The 23074-nt window shown below is 36.6% G+C and overlaps 1 protein-coding gene across 2 annotated transcripts in view; it reads right to left on the bottom strand.

The window, feature by feature from the left end:
- LOC122651736 (TSL-kinase interacting protein 1-like) overlaps positions 1 to 11772 on the bottom strand; it is a 30255-nt gene extending 18483 nt beyond the window's left edge. The window contains exons 1-5 of one of the 2 annotated variants that reach the window (XM_043845247.1): positions 11614 to 11772; positions 10163 to 10397; positions 9937 to 10019; positions 9806 to 9853; positions 8028 to 8137 (exon numbers count right to left, since the gene is read on the bottom strand). In XM_043845247.1, the coding sequence (XP_043701182.1) occupies positions 8028 to 8137; positions 9806 to 9853; positions 9937 to 10019; positions 10163 to 10289 (368 nt within the window). In that variant the 5' untranslated portion in view covers positions 10290 to 10397; positions 11614 to 11772. The remainder of the gene's footprint in view (positions 1 to 8027; positions 8138 to 9805; positions 9854 to 9936; positions 10020 to 10162; positions 10398 to 11613) is intronic. The other variant, XM_043845248.1, reaches the window with a different exon arrangement.
- Between the last annotated feature and the right edge of the window lie 11302 nt (positions 11773 to 23074).

Genomic DNA, 23074 nt, shown 5'->3' with positions numbered 1-23074 from the left:
CGCCTCCTCCTTCGAGGTCGCAACTCCACCATCGCGAGCTCTCAACTAACGAAGCCCTTAGCGACCTCCTCTGTCACAAGTCGCGACCCAAAGCATCCTTCGAAATCGCGAGTTCCCCTCCATCCTTGCAGCCCATAGTCCTCTCCTCTGGTTCGTATAATCAGATTCCAAGCCTACTACAGTACCCAACTACCCACCCACTTGTGATATTTCTTCTTTTGTCTTCATTATTATTAGTTTCCAATAATACCCTGCCTTTTGTTCTTATAATCTTCTCCTTTACTTTTTTTTCGTTCCAAGTAGCTCCCTACCCATTTAATTTTTATTTACCATCAAATCCTTCCTTAGTTTGTCTTAGAAACCATTTAAGATTCCCTTGAATTACAAGTCTGTCATTACCTTATAAACTTCCATTTATTAACTGATTTGCCATTACCCTTTGAGTGTTCTATTGTTTTCTCTTAACCATGGTAGCCAACACTGAGGTTCTTCAACAGCTCAACTCCTATAAGGCTGAAACCGATGCCAAATTGGACACTCTCACTATTGCTGTCAATTCAATTCAGACAATCAGACAATGATGGAATCTATGCAAACTTCGATTGACCGACTGGTGGCATCTGAGAAAGGAAAGAGTCTCACGCTTTGGGGATTCTTCCAACTCTATCCCGCCACCACCATACGGGGCTGGACGATATAAAGATGGAATGGACAAAGCAGCAAGGTTGGATGTCACTGTTTTTTATGGGGACAATAACCCGGAGCAATATCTTTATTGGGTTCATAGTTTGGAAATTTTCTTCAGATGGTACAAGTGTACAACTTGACAGAGGCCAGGAAATTATTGCAGAGGGTAAGTTGAAAGGCACCACTTGGGTCTGGTGGATCAAACACCATTAACAGAACCAGACTCGAGGCCTTGGGCAAGTTACTACTTACTACATGGGCAGAGATGCGGAATATGAAGGACCGGAGATTCCAACCGGCTGATTACAAGCAGCGTGTACACCTCAAATTTGTGCAATTGAGACAGGATACTATGACAGTTGAGGAGTATGTGACCAAGTTCTACTACTTAGCCATTCGTTCTGAGTTTAAGTGAGACAAAGATCTTAGTGGCACAATTTTGCAATGGTTTGCATCCGCATATCAGTACCGCACTTGCAACCAGTAGACTGCCTACCATGGAGGAAGCAATTCAGGTGGCCTATCAGGTTGAGGTCAAATTGAGGAAACCTTATAATCAGAGGACTTTTACTGACACACATTCCAAAGGTGATAGCTTCCAGCCACAGCAGCCTTCTTCTGAAGTCAGTTTCGGTTAGCAAACCACAGGCTAGTGGTTCTTTTATGGCACCTACCCAACCAGTTCGTCCTTACTCCCCACCTCGGCGAGGTTCAGACAAACCTTATTCTCCACCTCGACATGGATATGATACAAATTCGGTGATGCCGAAGGCAGCTATTCAGTGCTTCACGTGCAAGGGATATGGACACATGACTGCTCAGTGCCCTAACCAATTGGTAGCTTACATTGACAAGGACAACTTCATACCATTTGAACCGATGGAGCAACGGACAACAAGGGTAGTCAATTTGGAGGCTGAGCATGAGTGTGAGCCTAGTGAGGTTGATGACGATGATAGTGATGGTGAGAGTCAGTATTGCTATGTTATTCGCCCCCTCTTGGCTACACAGAAGGTGATTGACCCAGGCAGTTGCACCAATGTTGTCGCTGAAGATGTTGTTCGCAAGTTGGGATTGAAGACGGAACCTCATCTGAATCCCTACAAGGTTGCATGGATGAACAACACAAATCTCAAGGTTAATGAAAGGTGTTTGCTCACGTATTCCATTGGTGGACTGATTGATCATTTGAAAGTCTTCCACATTCTTTTGGGACGCCCATGGTTGTATGACAAGAAAGCCAAGCACTGTGGTTATGAAAATACATATTCCTTTCAGCATGGTTATCAAACTCGAGAAGACACCTAGTACATTTCTCCTACAGCGAATTGACTTGGACGACATTCTTGGACCTCATCCGAACTTGACGGAGTCAAGTTCTTTCCAGAGAAGGAGAGCTGATACAGTTGCCTTAGCCTAGCTGGACCGATATGACCCACTTTGGAGGGCCAAACCAAAGATTGGTCCTAAACCGGTTTTCTGGTCTTGCAAGGGCTGGTAGTTTAGCTTACTTAGGATGCAACCTTTTTATTTTATTTGAATGAGTAGATTACGTAGAATTTCTTTTAGTAGTTTCTTTGTTTGAGAGGTTTCGTACTTTGTTTAGTTTCCTCTTAGAGTTGTTTCCATTTTAGCTAGGTTTCTATTTCTGTGCAAGAGTCTTTTCTATTTATTCATTGTAATCGTAGGAGAGTAACAGATTTGAAGTTTCAAAGAATGAAGTTTGAGGTATGAGTGCCTGTGTAGCTTTGGTTTTGTGAAATTCTTTTCCCCCTCTTTCTTATGCGAATCTCTCTCTCCCCTTGCAAATTTGATTTTCCCAGACTTCCCCTCTCTTCCTAACCGGCCCTACACCAAATACGTATCGATATTGCAAGGTATTTATACGATACAGTGAGATACATATTTATTTTTTTCAAAAATATTATGTTATCAATAAGTATCACACTGTATCAGCCGATACGGTACGATACTATCAATACGTACCGATATGTCGATTTAAAGGATTTGGGGGAAAAAAACATCGGTACGTATCGTTAATGTATAAGCCAATACGGTCAATACTTTGTGATGCGGTTGAAGCTTTGCGATACGGCTTGATACAGCCATTCAAACCCTAGTATGCACATTTCACAATTCAAAAACAAGTTCTGAAGGCAGAAATACCCACCCAAGACTCCAAATCCTTGCTCTCAACTTCTTTTTTTCCAATTTTTTGACTTCGGGTTTACATTCAAGCATCAAATACGAATCAGATTCAACCAACAAACATTTCTTTCAATCATTCAAGTGGATGAAATCAGAGACTGAAGCAGAAGTTCTCAGAAAAGGTAGGTTTTCATAGAACTTTATTTTTTTGGGTAAATCGTGATTTGTAGACCTTTTTTTGCTATAAATCCAAGGATTTAGGTAAGAATAGTAAATCATAGCATCAAAGTACATCTATTGCAAGGATTTGTTCTCAGATTCATCAAATTTCACTCAAAACCGAAAACTGTTCATCATGGTGCACAACATCATCCAAGTTGCTCCTATTCCTGAAGACCCTTCCAGACATGAGTTTGAACCACCATGACATGAGTTTGAACCACCATGACACTTTCATGGCAATAGACTATTACAACATGTAAGAAACCTCTTCTTTTACAACAATTTCAATTGAATGTGCTTGTCTCGTTATATGTTCTCCATTTTAGTGTTTATGCATGATACATGTTATATAATGCTTATTTATACAGTTTTTTGCTCCAAAAGTGTATTTCCATGCATTACGATACGATACATCTCTTAAAATCACCCTGCCGATACAATACGCGACACTGATACTTTAATCCTTGGATCTGTCCATATCTTGTCATCAAATCAGGATCTCTTCCATTCTGTTAGTGGCCCATTACCCGTAGGCCAATGAGATCTGACCGATCTGCATCAACTCAGGCTCTAGGGCATGCCAAATCATACCAGGTGGCCAGAATAACCACTTTATTGGGCTTCCATATTTAAATATCCATGATTCTAGAGCATAGTTGTAATGGTGGCAAGATGAGCCTAGTTGTTACTTGGTAGTCAGGCGCCTTAATGCCTAGACATAAAGAGCAGGGTTAGGTGTAAATATTAAAGTTTTTTCTATTAGTTTCAAATTTTAAAGGTCTTTTGTGTAAATAAAAAGCTCAGATATGCAGAATATAAAGATGTTACTTTAATTTGTAAATATAAGAATAATAACAATATATAAAGAAGTAAAATAGAAAAATGGATCACCCTATTCCTTCTTCCCCTTCGATGGCAAACAACACGATGCTAAAAAGAAGCTGTTGAATAACTCAATGAATGTTAGGTATGTCCCATCTCCCATCCCCCTTTGGCTCTCCCTCTTCTCCTTCCTTTCCTTCTCTACAGCCGATGTCAACAGCCGAACCTGCTGCTGCGACAGCGATGGCGGCTACAAATTTCTATGGCAAGCAGCTGCTGTTACTGCTGCTGCTGTGATTTGCTGCTTCTTCCTCTGAGGTGGCCACACTGATGGCTGCTGGAGTGAACATGATATGCTGGAATGGAAGGTTCCTGGCTCAAAAGCGTGGCCAAGGCAGCCTAGGCGTCACCTTGGCAACCTTAGTGGGGGTCATGTTTCATTCAAAAAGGCAGATGAACAATTAGGAGGCCAGAAAACACCTTGGCGCCAGGTGACGCTTGGGCGACTGCTTGACATTTATGTTTAGAGATCTTTTAGAATAGAAATTTTGGTTTTAAAACTTCTGCTCGATATCAGACTTTAGTAAGCTTGTATATTGACTGATGGTTAATTTTGGATGTCAATTTAATTCATATGCTATATTTCCAGTTTATAGTTGTATTTATTTTACTTTTAATAATCCGAGTTCATCACTTTTCATTAGGCCTTTACTAATATATTTCAGGTCGTCATCATTGTACTAGCTCGTTTGCTTGTTCTTGATGTCATTTTGGAAAAAAATTCTATCACCTGTCTACCAAACCCAAGATTTTGTGAATCCATGTGATTCGAGAGAGATGTGGCCAAAATACTTCCAAGGTATGTCTGACAAATTTACTATTGCAGAGTCTAGATCAGATTGGGAATCCAATCAACTGAAATCTAAATTAAGATCACATATCTTTTTTCTTATTTCCATCTATTTTTTATTTTATTTTATTTTATTTTTTTGAAAAGGGGAGGAGATGGTTTAAACCAAGAATTCTTTCAAAAGAAAGAACTGTAGACCATCACCACTATGCTAGACAAGGCCAACAAAAGGCACAAGAAAGGTATTTCCCAGAAGGCCTTACCTTCCTTGAGATCCAAATGAGTTGCTCACTGAACTATATTTACAAACTGAGACCAAAAGTATGAATTCTTGATTCACCAGACTGTTTTATATGCATGCTCTACAGTTCATTTCATCTGAATTGGCCAGCAAATTGCTGCCCACAATAGCCTCTTAAGGATAGTCACTATTTCCCCAGGCAACAAATATTTGATGCTATTAGGCAAAACCCCAACTAATACTGAAGTTGCCAAACCTCACAGAAAATGGGCAATAAACAAGTGATCCAATAAGGCAAGAATTCATTTTTTCACATACATCACGCTGTGTTGATGATCAACTTTGTGTATCCAACACAGTGGTCCAACAGAAGAATGAATAAGGTCAAACCTGAGAAGCATGGTAGCTTGATAAAGAATAGAGCAGCTGGATCTCTCCCATAATGTCAGCGGCTCAGAAAAGAGTTAAGCTCCCAATTAGTCAAAGATCTTCTGAAGAGCCACTGTCAAATCGAACAGTTCAAACTGTTGAACAGGTCAAAAACCATAATCTTCTATTCACCTGCTCTATAGATGGCAGGAAACTAATCTTTGAGCGGAGAGTACCAGACTATTTGTCATTCCAAAACAAAATCAAGGCAGCATTGCCAACCTCAAGGCATATTGCCAAGAGTTCAAAATGTCTCTTTTATGCCTTTCACAATCCTCTTCCATGACTGCTAATCCCTTAATTGGTTCCCTACCCATATCCCGACCTGTATTTTTTCAGTAATCACCTTTCTCAATGGACTAGATTCTTCCTCAGCATACCACCAAAGACATTGGCCAATGAAGCTTTATTTCTTGATACAAATCTTTCCACAGGCTCAATTTCTACCCCAATTATACTACGATTCATTGAAGCATCCCTGTGACCACTTGCCAATCTTCTACCATAAAGTATAAAACTTGCTGTCATGAGTCCTTTGGCTGTACAATCTAACATTTCACAATCATCCCAAACCAGCATTTCATGAGATAGGTACCATCATAGTTTGAAAACTCATTTCGTTTCGGTGTTTGAGCGAAACTTCACTGAAACTATAAATTTTTCCCCATGAGTTTCTCTTGGCCATTTCAAGGGCTAAACAACCAATATGAGCGAAATACCGAAACAAAATGACTGAAATTTCGACAAAACAGTGAATTTTTTAGACTGAAACGAGCGAAATACCGAAATGATATGACCAAATTTTGGATATTTTGGTCGAAACAATACCAGTCTCAAATGTCGTGTAGAGTTTCGTTTCGGTGCCTTCAAAACTACCAAAATTTCAGTAAGTTTTCGAACTATGGGTACCATGGAGATTTTAAGGAAGCTGAGCTCCTAGTGGGAAAATGATCAGTGAAAGCTCAACTTCAATACAAGTCCCTTAAGCTTGAACACAGGATGGATCTTCCAACTTATATAGGCATATTTGGTTAAGCTTATCGGGCTTCTACTTCTGGGCTTCCAAAAGTCAGCTTCTAGGAGGCAAGGAAGCGGATGCACTAATATGTGTTGGTTTGGACAATTTTCTTCACGGGTATGGCTCATTTTATCTCATATTTTATTATATTTCTTTGGGTCAAATTTTGGAAGGTCAAAACATGATTAGTGCAGCTTTAAAGCTTATTTAAACACCTTTCCAGTAAAAGACGTTGTCATGTTGCAATTCCAAGCTATTTTGGGAAATTTATCGTCAATTTTTCTAGGAACTCGGCTGCCATGAGCTTTTTACTAAGGATTTTAATTTAATTAGGAGTTTGAGTTAGAGAAGACCTTTAAGTCACTTTCCTTTTCCCCATTTTTTCACCCACTAGATTAGTTGCCAAGGTGTTACCAAGGCAACAAGTTGCCCCTTGAGGTCCAAAGTAACAAGCCGCGGTACGTCCGAAGGCACGTAACTGGAGACATATTAGGAGTTCCATTATTTGGCGGTCAAGATGAGTTTAGTAGGAATTCTATATAAAGAGGTGTTGTGGCAATTTGAGACATTTAGATTGATTTAGGAATCGCATGAAAGGACGCACGCTATTTTTTTTGCAAAAATCTTTTCTCCTCAGTTGCACTAAGGTTTCTTTCTGGTACCTTGTTCTATTTATTTCTTAGTTGCAATTATTTCTTTGGTTGTTCAAGCAACTTGTCTTTAAAATAATTGAAAGATGCCAATTTACTCTCAACCAGTTATATCTTTTCTTTTTGGCTTCATAGAACTTCTTTGATTCCTCCTGTATATCCTTAAATCTCAATATTATTAATTTCCCCCTTGGACTTAAAGTTTCTCTTGAAATCTTTATTTCTTCCTCCATACCCTCTATTAGTTTATCCTGAATATAAAAAGGGCATACCCAGTGCACGAGGCTCCCGCCACTGCGCGGTCTGGGGAGGGTCATAATGTACGCAGCCTTACCCCCGCTTCGCAGAGAGGCAGTTTCACAATGAACTCATGACCACTAGGTCGCAATGGAACAACTATTAGTTTATCCTGAATATAAAGAAGATTTAATAGAATGGGCTTAACCTATACCCTTCACCCACAGGGATTGGTGTTTTGCATACAACATGCATCATAAAGAAGGCGTGAATCAAAAGAATCAAAATTTGCTGCATATTCAGAGAAAATTTTTGAGCCATTCTAATTCAGGAAGAAAGTTTAAAGGCTCCACTTGTTTGGATGTATACCGTACAGTTTTTGGGCATAAAATAGAACAACAACAACAACAACAAATTCTCCAATTGAAAGAAAAACTACTTCAAAGATACTAATAATTTTTAGTAGTCCCCACTAAAAAACTTTACATTTCTTATGTTTACTGCCAAGGAAGCAAATTCTCAAATTAATAATTCAATGTTCCTTTTTTCTACTTCTGCCCATTTTACAAAGACAAAAGGAACCTATAGCTATTCAAACATAAAGACTTACAGCCACTCAGCAACTTAAGGAGGATTAGACGGGAGGATTTCCTGTCTAATGCATATGAATCAACAAACTGAAAGAAAAACTAAGGAATTAATTTGTTTACTAATAATGTTTACCATCGAAGCATTGCAGCATTAGTATCTTTGGAGTTTTTTGCATCTAGACTAAATCCTGGACCCAGTAGCTTGTTCATACGTCTTACCAGACGATAATAATAATGCCTGACCTGCATAAACAAACATGAATTAAAAATTTGTTAATTTGCTAGGAAAGAAGACAAACCAAGACTGTGAAGTGCAATCCATTAAAACAGTTATTTTCCCCCTGATCGTAAGTACAATAAGAAAAAAAAATTATTGTGAATGATTCTTGCCTTCTGGTTAATACTTTTTATAAATATATAGTGTTTTTTTTTTGGGCTTTTATTAGTTGGAATTGGTTTAGTTTTGGGTTTTATATTAGTTAGTAGACTTGTCTCATGGGTTTGACAATGGGTTTTTTATTTGATGACTTTTGCATAATGCTTGTAATTTGGATGGCTAATTGGGGCTAGAAGTCCAGCCATGGTATAGAGTTAGTTTTAGGTCTCCTTGTTTGAATAGGCTGCTTCATGAGTTATGAAGTTTGATTTAGAGATAGCTAGCAGTCCCCTTACTCAGCACATAAAAGAGACGAACCCAACCGTTCTATTACCCTTCAATCAATTAGGGCTCACATCTCTTTTCAATTTCAGGTTTGTTAATTTCATGTCATGTATCAAGTCTGGAATTTATATAAGTTTGTGAATCTGGAATTGATTTCTGGTTCTGAAATTCTAGGTTTATTTTCTACCCAGCTTCCCATTTCTTCGTAATCCTTAGTCAGTTCTATTACTGTGCCTTTTACAGCTTGCTTGGGGGGGGGGGGGGTTGTGGAGGAAAGGAATCCGAGGATTTTCAATATCCTCGGATTCCTATAAATAAGTGTTGGTCAAATATGTCCCAAAATTACAATGAAAAGATTTTTCGGAAGATGACAAGCATGAACTTTTAATTAATCAGCTACGACAAAATAATGTACGGATTTTTCAAAATAGACATGGATACAGTTGAGATATTAGCCATCGATTCCCTAAAAACAAAGTATACCACTTAGACATCATATAAGCAAAAAAAAACATAAAATAAAAAAGAAAGAACCAGCAGGAAAAAAAACCAGTTCCATCCACCCCAATAAAATCTTTTGCGGCTAAAACCCAATCAATAAGGTTCCAATCAATGAAAAAAAAATCCAATGAATGTCTTTGAAGACCCTTCTATTCCTCTCTTTCCATAGCCACCACAAGCAGCATACGGCAATAAATTCAACATGCTACCTGTTCCACTAAGGGCACGCAAGGAACAATGGATGAATAACTCACCAATATCAGCAGGCCACGTTATATGTGCCCGCCAGATATGCGAAGAACATATGCAAAACTCTGACTGAAGCATATCAACCCCCCCCCCAAATGATTGATGAATAACTTTCAACAATTACAAGCATTATTTCTACCAATCATTTCATCTCCCCATGGTGTCATACTCTACATTACTTTCCAAAAACATGGTTATCGTATCAATAAGAAAACAAGAGGAAAAAAAATTCTAATAGGCAAGCATGTGCTAACAAAAAAAACCACGGCCATTTATTCTTTTGGCCATCAGACTTCCTACATAAAGTATGTCTAAGTAAGATAATATTAAGAAGTAAATTAGGCAAATCATAACCTACAAAAATGGAAACAGAAAAATGTCCCTTATTATCAAACAAAATTAAGAATGATTGAAAAATTAATGATCAGATAATCTTGTGACACTAGATTATCATCTTTTATGATGTTTTGTACTAAAATGTAAGGAAAAAAATTGATCACCTGATCCTTATTTTTACTTTGGACACGACAAGTGATCTTCTCAAAATTCTGCAAGAACATGGAACATCAACCATTAGAAAATCTCAGATGGTAAAGAACCCAATCACCAAAACAGATGCTCAGAAACGTGCCTTGCCAACTTGTCGCAATGCATTGAAGAAACTTTCTTCTTCTTGGCGTGTCCAAGCGGCCCATTGACGTGTTTGTCTTTTTACTACATAGGAAAAAACGGCATGTAAATGATAAATATAATTGGTCTCTTCCTGGCTAAGTGCTTAGCACCCTTCCTACATTGTCAGAAGTAAACCGAAAGTGAAAAAAAAGGTAAATGTGTGGATGATGACCATGACAACATACCAGGCTGTTGAGAAGAAACAACGTTTGCAGATGAAGTTGTAACACCACAATCACCATCCTTAGCCAATAGATTCTCGGATAGAAGGGGAGCGTCTAACTCCAAAGAAACCTGCGACTTGGTATTCATATTGAATACATCTAAGAAAATTAGGTTTTCATAGTTTCCAGCACTAAAACTTCAACCGATGCTTCTTTGCAGATTCCAAGTTTCTCCCATAAATTCAATTTAGGCAATCTGTTAACATGACAAGTAAGAATTTTAGCAACTATCAGAAGCTAGAAAGAAGAACAAGAAAACCCAATAAATACTGAGTCATACAATTCACAGCTTTATTAAAAAATTTAGCATGATTTTGCAGCTCAATACAGCTTTTACAACTTGAGAACAGTCAACAGAAGAAAAAAAAAAAGCGTAATCTCATTCCTAGCAATGATCCAACTTCACTGTCAAACTTCAGAATATAATTGTGATAAATAAAACCCACTTGATGGCACATATCGTGCATAAATAACTCAGACCAAATTCCTTCTTTATGTTGCAGTCTAAATATGAGCCACAAAAGCACCTTAAGGAGGTGAGAGAAGCTATCGCATGCCATAGAACTCTGTAGGTACATTACTGCTGTAACAAACTACCAATAAGACAACTTAGACAACCTACTATCTCACCTGACCTAAAGTTTGTAACCTCCTCCGAGCAACCTTTATAATTAACCAAGCCCACAAAAACCACCATTGAAACCTTTTTTTCTTTTTTTTTTTTGGTAGAAACCATTCAAACCTTTGCCAAGCTTAGTTTGTTTGTATTTTCCCTACGTGAAAAAATTCAAGCAAGCCAAGGACTTGATAACCAAGTCATCACCAATCACTTACATCAGAAAACAAAGTATCAAACATTCTTTACCACCCTCAACTCCCCCCCCCCCCCCAAAAAACAAAAAGAAGATAATGCTCAAATCTAAAATTAAATAAAAAATGTGATTATCCTAAGCATCAAAGTAATAATGCAATATATGGCATCAGCATGATTTCAGTAACGAAATTAAAATTATTTTGCAGAATTAAACTCACCATACAACATCACAAAGCTCTCTAAATTCAACCATTGAGGTAAAACCCAATTCTGTTTAAGAACCCTAAATACTACGGGTGAAGAAGAAAAACGAATTTTTTGGGGGTAGAAGAAGAAGGATGATAAGAGAAAGAAGGGAGGGAGAAAAAAAGGATAAACGTCAAATGAAGCAATTGACTGTAACAAATATAGTCATCATTAACTGTCACTTGAAACGGATTGAGATTTGAAACCTAAAGGGAAAAAATTGGAATTTCGACTTGGAATTCATCAACAAAATGTCTCCGTCACGTCAACCATAAGTCATGAACCCAAAAAAAAATGGGAAAATACAAACAAAAAAAAAAAAAACTGAATCTAAATTTTCCAATTTCGATACCTGGAAGAGTTCAGAGTATCCATTGATCCCAAATATCGTCTTTCGAACTGGATGGATGACAACGATTAGTTTGCCAAAAAAATAAAATTAAAGAGAGAAAAATGGGGAATGAATCATCGGAAACATGTCGGCAGGGCGAGAATCCGGGCTACAGCGAATTTTACTTTGAGAGAGAGAGAATTATTAATTAATTTTGAGGAAAGAAAAATGGGATTATTACTTAATTACAAGATTTTTTTTCCTTGTCCAAATTTAGAAGAAATTAAATCCACAGTTTTATCTTAATAAAAGTAAAGGGGAAAAAAAAGGAAGTACAGGATGTCAGTGTACAGTATACTTCCCCTTTAATCCTACTATTATTCTTTCTTTCTTTTTTAATAAATAAAGATTTATTATTACGAATGTGTAGGACACAAGGATTTTGAATTACAAGTTTCAAGAAACCATAGAATGGAAGTGGGCCCAACAAAGCAACACGTAAAAAATTGGCCCCTCCTGATAAGGGAGTGTCGTCAGCCACGCTATTTTCCACTTTTGAAATAAAAAACGAAAATATATGATTATAAATTAGATGTCGAATGATCTGTAACAGCTATTCGTTGAGGCATTACTTGTACAGAGTCCTTGTAACGCTATAGCATTTAACATACCATTAGTCAGTTGTACCATTACGGTTAGTGTTGCTTGATTGTTGAGGAATTGAAAGCTATTATGATTCACAACTGATTGAAGAAATTCATTGCCACTAAGAAATTGTTTGTCACCTGTACTGAAAGTGTAACCACTCCTTATTTGTAGGGTTTGATGAGCTCCATAATGATCCTTAAGTGTATAAAATGGATGAAATTGTGGTAATTTACTTGCGCTAGGAAATACTAAAACTGATGAAATTAAAGGCATAAGTAACCATTGGTCAACTGTGGAAAGTGATGAGCAATAACCATTGTAGCAGAGAATATGGTGATGTAACCATTGGCCACACCTGGAGCATTTAAATGTGTAACCCTTTGAATAGAATTATGATCATTTAATTCAAAGCTTGGTTGAAGAGAACAGCCATCGGCGGTTGAGCCACCCTTTTAGCAACCAATATTCACGGCTTCGACATCTGAGATCGGTGGTGGAGTTGTAGCGACATTAGAGGCCCAAGTTCGCAAGTTCTCTCACTATCCTCTTTCTCTCTTCATTCCATATGTGGTCTTTTTACCTTGAGTCGACACCCATTGAAATCTCCTCCCTCCTTACTAGGGTCTTAGTTCACAACATCAATGGTATCAGTCACCGTTGATATCAATATACAGATCGATAGTATCGGTGTGTATCAATTCGATTCCAAATCAAGATAGCACTTCTTCAAAGAAATACATCTATATCATATTGGCCAATCTGTATCAGTCAAATATCAATACAATTGATATTGATACGATACTGATACTTATGATCGTGCCCTTCTATTGGTTTAGCATGTAAGATGTCAATATATAAGCAGACAGATGTCATCCCTCTCTCTAAAATTAAAAAGGCATTCAAGCCCCATTTGTGTAGAGGCCTAGAAGTGAAGCAAAATAAAATAAAATTTTGAGCAAGAGATCTCTACTTGGACACATGGTCTCTACACAAGCATCTAGGCCAATGGATGAGCACGCTTCGGTATCTACATAGGGGGCAGAGACGCCATCTTACAGTGCCATGTGAGAGGGTGTAGGAGACACCACCGAGTAGAGATCTTTTTCCCTAAAATTTTGGAAAAATTACTATCAATCCCATATACTTACTCTATATTTACTCAAACTCTTTTATCCTAAACTTTGTTTATGATTTTCCCCATAAAAAAGTAAACCTCCAAATCTCTTTTTGCATTTTTAATTCTATATTTCTAAATTACCCCTGGTCCAGCCCCTCGTGTAGCACACCTCTAGTAGCCCACTTTTGCCCTCTACCCCCACCCTCTACATCTCCCCTTCTTGCTATCCTCTTTCCTACACCGCCTACATGTCCCTCCCCCCCCCCCACTACCTACCGTTATAAGGAAATTTCAACCCATGCACCAAGCCTATCGTCATCAACTTGTTATTGTGACCCTACAAGCAAAAGAATGTAGCATCGAAAGCCCTAACAACTTTTTATAGCCTGTCGAAGAAGCCTAGCCATATCTACTCCCTATTGTTGGTAATTTGGTCTTTGAGATCCACTCCCTCCCCCCCCCCTTTCTCTCTCTTACTCTATTGTTACAAGAAGAAAAATTGCTTCCCTTAGTTGTGGTTTGTTCGGTTGCTGAAGGTGTCACCATCTGTTGCAAGTTGAAAGGTTCGGCGATGGAAGGCACTGCCACTATTGTTGCATGGAAATGATTTGAAGCCTTCATATATTTCAGAGGAGGGAAGCTTGCATCGTTGTTGATGGAGGAGTGGAATGGCGACTTTACATTGGGGAAGCAAGGGATTAGGGGTAATTTAGGAATTGAAATTAACAGTGGAGAAAGATAAGTGGAAGTTTGTTTTTTAAGAGAACCAGAAGAAAAGTTTGGGATAAGGGAGTTTGAATAAATATAGGGCAAAGTATAGGGGAGTGGTGTAAATTTTCCTTAAAATTTTCATGGATAAAAGAAAAAATTGTCAACCAAAACAAAAAATATTTTTAATTAATTTTTTTAATGAAAATAGACTAAAGGAAAAACATTAAACACAAAAAGAGGCAACAAAGTTTGAAACATCAACTCCCACCTTAAAGTTTTACTTTTGTTCCTCTCTTTCTTGCTTATGAACCGAGTAAGCCTCACTAGATCATCGATAAAAAACATTTAAGAGAAAATTTCTGAAAATGGGTACATCCTAAATGAATTTCAAACAGTTTTTTAAAATACTCTCACGGCCACATCTCATCTCTTACATACTTTTGGAATCAACAAAGTCAGCTTCTCAAAACATGTCCATGCCTCAAATGACTTGAATCCTATCCTCCCACTTTGTTTTAATTCCTTGAAGAAGACCCCTAGCTTCTGTCTTGACCGCGTCACCTTTTACACTACTTCCAAATTTTGCAAAGATAAATTGTTTATGAAGCATAATAAGAGTGGCCATCCAGCCTCATTGGAGGAATCAAAATTGCCAGCAAAGCTAATCACTGGAGAATTTGAAACCAGTATATTGAGGGTCAGGATCACACTTCAAAGGAGATAAGGAAACCAGGAATAAACAGATTTCATCAATCCATTGAGAAACAATTTTTAAAAATACCAATTGGATTAGGTTTAACACCTTGAAAAAGAACTTTATTACAATGGATCCAAATAAAGTAGAAAGTAATAGCTATCACACTAAAAACCAATGACAATCAAGGCTTGAAAGACCACTATTATTAAGTACGGATGAACAAACTCCCAAAATTAAATCACTCACAAGGAGCTTAATCCTTAATCCATGGTCCCTAGCCCAAAGTCTTTTGGAAAATTCAGAAGAGAAAAATATTATTTTTTTTGTAATTGCGAAAAAATCTTGACTTACAAGGTAATCCATCAAGAAGTACTTTCCACGTAAATAACTTAATTTTTTTGTGTGAATTTTTAATTTCACATGAATTTCCAACATTTACTATTAGAAAAAACTCTATTTGAAGAAGGAAACTTCAAACTGCTTTGAATGCGATCTCGCTATCTTAAATGAGATATTTGCCCCACATGACAAATTCACCTTGAGGAATCGACAAAGCAATAAAAAATAAAACACAAAACTCCTTTTAGAGATACTGAATTGCAAGAGAGAGAGATCTCTCTTTTGAACACAGTACTTCTATTTTATAGAAGTGGACCACCTCTTTTGAATAGACATATCTATTCATTATGTATTTAGACCATTAGATCGATTGCCATCCGATCTAACGGTCCAGATTAAGCCAGAGATGAACCTGTTTACAACAGTCATATCCTATCAAATGTGACCGTAGGATCTTCTAATCAGACGGATCTGATCATTTAAAAAAATCAACGTACCAGATCAGATCGCTTGCATCACGATGCAAGCGTGCTAAGTGCTAAGTGCTAAGTACGCCACTAAGACCTCTATAGCCCACTGCCCACGCCGCTCGTGCGCGTGTGCGAATGGCTATGCCGTCCTTGCATATACACCGTAGAATGTCTACCTTTTTCGGTTTAATTCAAGAGATAAAGAAAGTAATATAATAAATACCATTTATAACTCTTGTAGTTTTCCGATGTGGGACTAAAGCACTTTTCCCAAAATAACAAAGTATTTATTTAATCTCTCATTTTATTACAATCTATCTAACATTTACTGATAGGTAATCTCTAGTACAACGAATCATGCCTAATGTCCTCTTGATGAATATACCACCAATTCAGTAGAAAGTTGGCCCAATTTAAAGATCATACAAAACCAACTATCTGGATAATAGTTAACGGTACTTTTAGTATAGCAAAATCTAAAGGGGAAGGTAATAAGCTACATAACAGAAGAATATTCCAATCATTATCCACTATAAAGTCACTAACCTTATCAAAGAGAAGGTTTCCATTACAACAACAAGGTAAACAATATCCCAAAAGTTTTAGTATCCATGGGTCAGTCCAAAAGTTTCTTAAAAGCCTCCATGCTAGCTTGACTTACAATGCCTTATTATGAGTAGCCGCATCTCTTAGGTCTAGACCCAGCCCCTACCCTCTTAGGTAAACAAACCTTTTGCCAAGCTATATAATTCACAATTGGGAAAGACAACGCTACCTGATCGCGTGGCTCCTGTGACCAGAAACAGGAACGCACAAAAAATACCAACTTGCCCCTCATGAAATCAAAAAACTGCATCTATGTTAATGTCCTTACCATTGCGTGCACTCTCATTGCCCTCGCATTAGTACATGCGCTACACGACCAAACAATGAACTGTTGCCCTTCAATAATTTTATTATTATCATCCCCTCCCTAAAATAAACAAGCATTGATTGAATCGAGTTTATTGCACACTTTTTTTTCCGGTAATATATTGCACGCACTTTTAGAAAACAAAAGGCATACCATCCAATAACTAGGAATAACATATAAAAAAGATTAAATAACGATTGTTCTTCCCATATAGGTAATAATGTTGCTTTTTGCTTGGTTAGACGTTTTTTCCCACATTCAACAATAAGGAACAAACACTTTAGATTGGTGATTAAAAAAAAAAAAAAAACAGTTTGATGCCCAGATAAATAGACTCAATTGACATCAATTTAACTCTTAACAAACAACTCAAACATCCTTTTATCATCCAATGACAAATTCTTACTAAACACACTTCAATTTTATTAAAATTAATGTGTTGGCCTAGTAAATTTGAGAACAAATCTAAGATAGTTTTTATTGATATAACATCCTCCTTTGTCACTCTACAAAGAATGAATGTGTCATCAGTAAACAACAAATGATAAAACTTTAGGGACATATCTAACAATCTTTATCCCATTAAACATCTTAAGATCTCTACAGACACCTAATAACCTCAATAACACTTCCATAGCTGTTATGAAAATGAAGACTTAAGGGACATCCCTGTCGTATCCCTCAAGATGGCTCGAGATTTTCAAAACAACTCCTATCTAACTTTATCGAATATGAAACTAAGGAAATCAGATGTCCTATTAAATCACACCATTTATATTTAATTCCTAAGAATTAAAAAATCTTTATAATCAAACTCCATTCCAAATGATCATAGACTTCGGATGTATCTAATTTAATGGCTTTGGATATCTCTAATTTAAAGGAACACACACACTTTTTTTTTTGTTTTTTTTGTTTTTAATTTTACATAACATAATCAAAATGGATTACAAGAAAAATTAAATCATCTTACTTAAAAAAGAAAAAAAGGAAAGAAAAAAAATACCGTTACATGTTCTAACACAAAGCTAATTCTAATGTTGAGGCATGACATTCAATAATGTATATATTCTCTTCTCACACTACATATGGTGATCATGTCATTAATGAGAATCCCCAACTCTCTGTAATGTATAAATGTGTGGTTGTTATTGCTATATGTACCTAATATCAAATTCTGCCTTCATCTATTATGTAAGACCAAGGAGTAAGGAGCACTCCACTTTGTGTACAACTTCCAATAATTGATGGAAATGCCCAAACTTAAGATAGCTATAAGATGCATAACTACCCTATCCATTCCAAACATAGAGCGAGGGAGAGGAACTTGTTCTCTATTATAAACAATATGATTCAATAACTATTGTTGCTAAGTTGCTTGTTGGTAAGTTTTTAAATGACCAAATGGAAAATAATGCCAATATTATGTCGAGATCTAGGCCAAAAATTGAGATGGAACTTTGTTGATCCATCTTTCATATTCAATCAAATTAGAAAAAAAAAAAAAAGGACAAGATATATGATTAAGATAACCATCAAGGAAACCTTGATTACATGGTTTACCTATTTTGAACCATATGGTATATATTGACTCAACTATTAAATGGGCATGTCAAACTCTTGACTCCAAAAATGTTGTTGCCATCTCAACTATTTGACTTAATGTCTATTGACTTTTCTCCTTGTACGTTTAATTGATAAATTAACTAATTCAAAAGTTGACTTTTTCAATAATTTTTCATTTTTTTAGAGAGCCACATTGCAAAATGTATTACCTAATATTTGTCAAATGAGTAGGTGTTTAAAAGGCTTGACTGCTTGGTGCCTTGGCCAAATGAAGTCACCCCTATTTATAGGCACCCATGGTTACAAATAATATATAAGATTGCTGTACTTGTCCTCTTCTAATGGTTAGGAACATTTTAGTCAAGAAGCCTAGAACATTTCCACCTCCTTAGTGGATAACTCTAGAACCTCATACATCTCTTAATATTTACAAATATTCTCAATAGCTTTATAGTTTCTAGAGGTTTCTCTACAAATATATAGACTTCTCACACGATGGTAGAAAGTTCTAGATCATGAACCTTGTTTAGCCCCATAGTTTAAGTCTACGGGCTCGTGTGGCAGACCCGTGGGCCTATGTTGGCGGGTTGTGACACTTGCCTTCAAGTAGCTCTTCTACATTAGTACCATTGCCACTCAAAAGGTTGGCAGTGAATCATCCATTTACATATGGATGATGGTGGATATACTTTCATTTGTTGGGGACAAATGAAAAAAAAAAAAAAAAAAACTTGTAGAAGAGAAGGACACAAACCCCTATTGTAAAGCTTAGATCAAAACTAGTGTGAACTGGTATGAAGACACAACCTCTATCGATTGAGAATGCCCTTCTTGCTCCTTTTTCTACTAGCATATTAATAATAGGGCAAGGTTTTTTGACAAGGAGAATTTCCTCCATCGGATGATGCATCAAATAGGAGGGTTTTGGTCATTTAAACCGGGCATTTATGCCCATATGACGTCCATGAAGCTGGCCGTGGACTTGCACAATCGTACATAATCGCCTCCTGATAATAAAAAAAAAAAGTAGCACATTAACATCTTTGATTTAAGAGCAAAATGGATAGAATGAAATATGAAAGATGGAGACCTTGGACCAGTCATACTGACCTGGATCTAGGTCAAATAGGCATCACCAATGGGAAAGATGTTGAACTCATCCAGGACAGACTAGCCTGGATATAGATTCCTTGGCAAGTGTTTTATCTTTGACATATTTGATGCACCGTATCTAATGGCAAATGATGTTCTTATTGTGTACATAATGCCAGTGTAGCCTTAATTATATCTTATTACCTCCCCATTTGCTAATTCCACTTTCCAAAATGAGTATAGAGTATTCTGGTTGCAGAAGTCCGGGGTGTTTTATTTAATTGAATGTGATAGAAATACATGATTTTCCATTCTATGGTTAATTTGCATCTAAGGAAAATGAATATTCCCTTCCTTGTTAGTTGTAGGGGGCCCAAGGTTTTTGATTCCCTATCCAAAGTTAATTTATTCATTACCATTTCCATTCTATTTGTACTAATTTGAATCCTCTAGAGCCCTCTTTTATTGAAAGTCTCTTTGATCCAGTTGTGTTAGAGGATGACAATGTTTTTCTCACAAATATTTCACATGAGGAAATTAGAGATGTTGTTTTTGGGATCGGGGCATTTAGGCCCCGGAACATGATGAAATTTTAGGAAATTTTTTAAAAAATGTTGGGATGTAGTGAAAGTGGATACTTTTTAGATTTGTGTATGCTTTTTTGTAATTATATATTTAGAGGGCGGGCCTCGATACAACGATAAGGTTGCTCCATTGCGATCTAGTGGTCGTGGGTTCAAGTCAAACAATAGCCTACCTGCAAAATGGGGGTAAGGTTGCGTACAGTATGACCTTCCCTCATACCCTGCAGTGGTGGGAGCCCCATGCACTGGATATGCCCCTTTTTTAGTTATATATCTCTTCCTTTTCGGTGTTAATCATACTATGATAACTTTCATTTCTAGAAGAGATAAGACTATGTGGATGAGTCTAGGACAATAAGTCTTCGTATTGAATGTTATCAAATAAGTGCAAAACTATTCCTAACAGGTTGCGACCCTTTTTACACAGCTTTTTTTTTTTCTTCTTTAGTTTAGGATAATAAGTCTTTGTACTAAATGTTATAAAATAATTGCTAACAGGTTGCGACCCTTTTTATACTGTCCTTTTTCCCCCTATCCTTGTCAGGCTGCATTTATCAATGATAAACAAATATTTGACAATATTGTAATTTCCCATGAAATGTTTAACTTTCTGAAAAAAATAATAAGGGAAAGAGGGGATGGGCTACTTTCAAGTTTGATATGTCTAAAACATTTGATAGAGTGAATGGATTATATGAGGGCCATTTTTGAGTTTTTAGGTTTTAATCAGACCTGGTGTGACATGATTAGTTATATTTTTCTCGAGTTTCTTATTTTATAAAGTTAAAAGAGAGTTCCTCTAATTTCTTTGAGCCATCTAGGGGTATCCCACAAGGATGTCCGCTTAGCCAATATCTTTTTACTGTTGCAATTAAAGGATTGTCTCGAATCTTTAAGGTATATAGAGACTTGGATATGTTTAGGGGAATTAAAATTGTGAGGGATTTACCTGAAATTACATATTTGTTTTTTGTTGATGACATATTTCAATTTTGATGAGCCGTTAAAAATGTTATTTCTACTATTCATGCTATTTTGAATATATTTTAAATTATTTCTGATCAACAGATTAATTTCAAAGAAGAGTAGTGTGATGTAAAATTGTCGAATAAGGGGAAAGAATTAAGGATATGGTATCTTGTACCTAATGTGTTGGCCCTATGAGAATAACGATATATATTTAGGTATGCCGGTTTTAAGGAGTACGAATAAGTCTTAGGTCTGGAATGAGTTGATACAAAGGGTAGAGAAAAAGCAATCCAATTGGAAAATTCCTTTGCTCTCCAAAGTAGGAAGAAAACTACGTGTATAAAATCTGTATTGAGTTCGGTACCAACTTATTGAATGTCTTGGATTTTTATCTCTGATAAACTCTGCTTTAAGCTTTATTCTTTTGATGCTAAGTTTTGGAAAGGTGTAGAAGGGAAGAAGTTAGAATGGTGTCCGATTAGTTGAGCTAGAATATGTAAACCAAAGTCTATGGAAGGGTTGGGGTTTAGGCTTTTCTCAATTCATAATAAGGCGTTATTGTTAAAGTTGGCATGAGGAGTTTTAACTCTACCACATCAATTATTGGTTAAGATTTTGGGAGGGAAATATTTTAATGGAAAGTCCTTGCTACATCCTTTGGTTGAGTCTAAAAAATGATCAACTATTTGGAATTTGGATCGTAGGAAGAGAGGAGACATTACTCATACATTCATATGGAGTGATCCTTAGATACCCTAGATACCCTGTGGATAGTTATAGAGTTGCCAACTATTCCTGTTAATCATCTTTTATCTAAAGTTATTGAGCTGATTCTTAATGGTGGTTAGAATGCTAGTTTAGTTCATGCTTTATTTCCATCTACTAGTGCCAATGCTATTCTTCAAATCCCATAGAGTGTTTCGCCTTTTGCTGATTTTTGGTTTTTCCCTATCACTAAATCTGGGAAAATCCCTACCAAAATAACTAGTAAGTGTTAATTCTTTGTTGTAACCAGGTTTATAATGATGTTTCTATAAAAAAAGCATGGAGTTTTATATGGTATTAAACCATCAAAAAATTTTGTGCTTTTCTATGGAAAGTGTAGTAGATGCCCTATGCGTTAAACGTAAATTATAAAATTTAATAGACATTGACTCCCTTTGTTGTTTTTGTAAAAAGGAAATTGAGGCAGAATGACACCTATTTTTATCATGTGATTTCACGAAAAGGATTCTGATAGTCGAGCATCTAGGATGGATATCTGATCACTAAGTCGGGCATCTAAGATTTTCATTCCTTGAAGATATGTGTCTCCTTTATTCAAAATCCATCCATACATAAGTCTCCTAAATCCTTCTGTTTAGTGCTTGCTATTTCATTCTATTTCGTTTGGATGACTTGTAATTCTGTGTTATTTAGCATAGAAGTTTTAATCCTATTACTCTTGTATCGAAAGATGGGTTATTGATCTCAACCTATTATGTTCAACAGGGCTATGACAATCCTATTTTTCTCATTGACTTCCGAAGGTTTGTCTCAAAGGGTTTCATGCGTAATTCTTTGTAAAGGCAACTTTGATTCGAAACCTAGCCTTGTTGGGTGTGCTTTTATTTTGGTGTCTAATGCTAAAATTTTGTGGACAAATGTAAATAATGTAGGGAACCATAAAGAATCATAATTATAGGGAGCAAAAACCTAGGGGTGCTGGATTTACTAATGCAAGGAAAGACTAAAGGGTGGCCTTGGCAAAATTACAATTTATTTTAGGGAGAGGGTTCTTTGGGCAAACAAGGCAATCTACACCTCCTTGCAATATTTTTTCAAATCATTGTTTCTCTTTCTTAAAAACAATTAGTAAAATGATTTATGAGAAAATGTTCTCTGCACCGAGGCGCAAATTGTGTCTAGACACATGGATTGTGGGTAAAATGACCACCCCATCCCTTGAATAGCTGAAATGACCACCCTGCCCTACCCCAAGTGTTTGGGCGCAGCTTGCGCCCCTATACGTTGCGGTGCAAAGAACTTTTTTTTTTTGGGTAAGAAAATGGCACCATGATTTATGTGAGCAGGGTCAGAGAGCCTCCTCCCTTTATTTTTTGATAATTTGTAACTCATGAAAAATTTTCACTCAGTATGTATTATGAAGAAGGATAGACATGTAACATCTGACATGGTCAAGGATGAAGTAGAATGTTTTTTGCTTAATTTTTTTTCAGTTTTCATAAAAATATAAAAAAGACAACGTAAATTGTATTTTATTTAATTATTTTTTTCTGATTAATTAATTTTTCTTTCAGACAACCGGAGAAGGTAAGAAGATGGTAATTTGGGGCGGACTGTAGGTAGGCTGTGTAGCTTCTCTTGCGTGCGCCC

This window comes from Telopea speciosissima, chromosome 2, assembly GCF_018873765.1.
Source record: "Telopea speciosissima isolate NSW1024214 ecotype Mountain lineage chromosome 2, Tspe_v1, whole genome shotgun sequence".
NCBI classification, from domain to species: Eukaryota; Viridiplantae; Streptophyta; class Magnoliopsida; order Proteales; family Proteaceae; genus Telopea; species Telopea speciosissima.
This window is presented reverse-complemented; position numbering and strand designations above follow the sequence as displayed.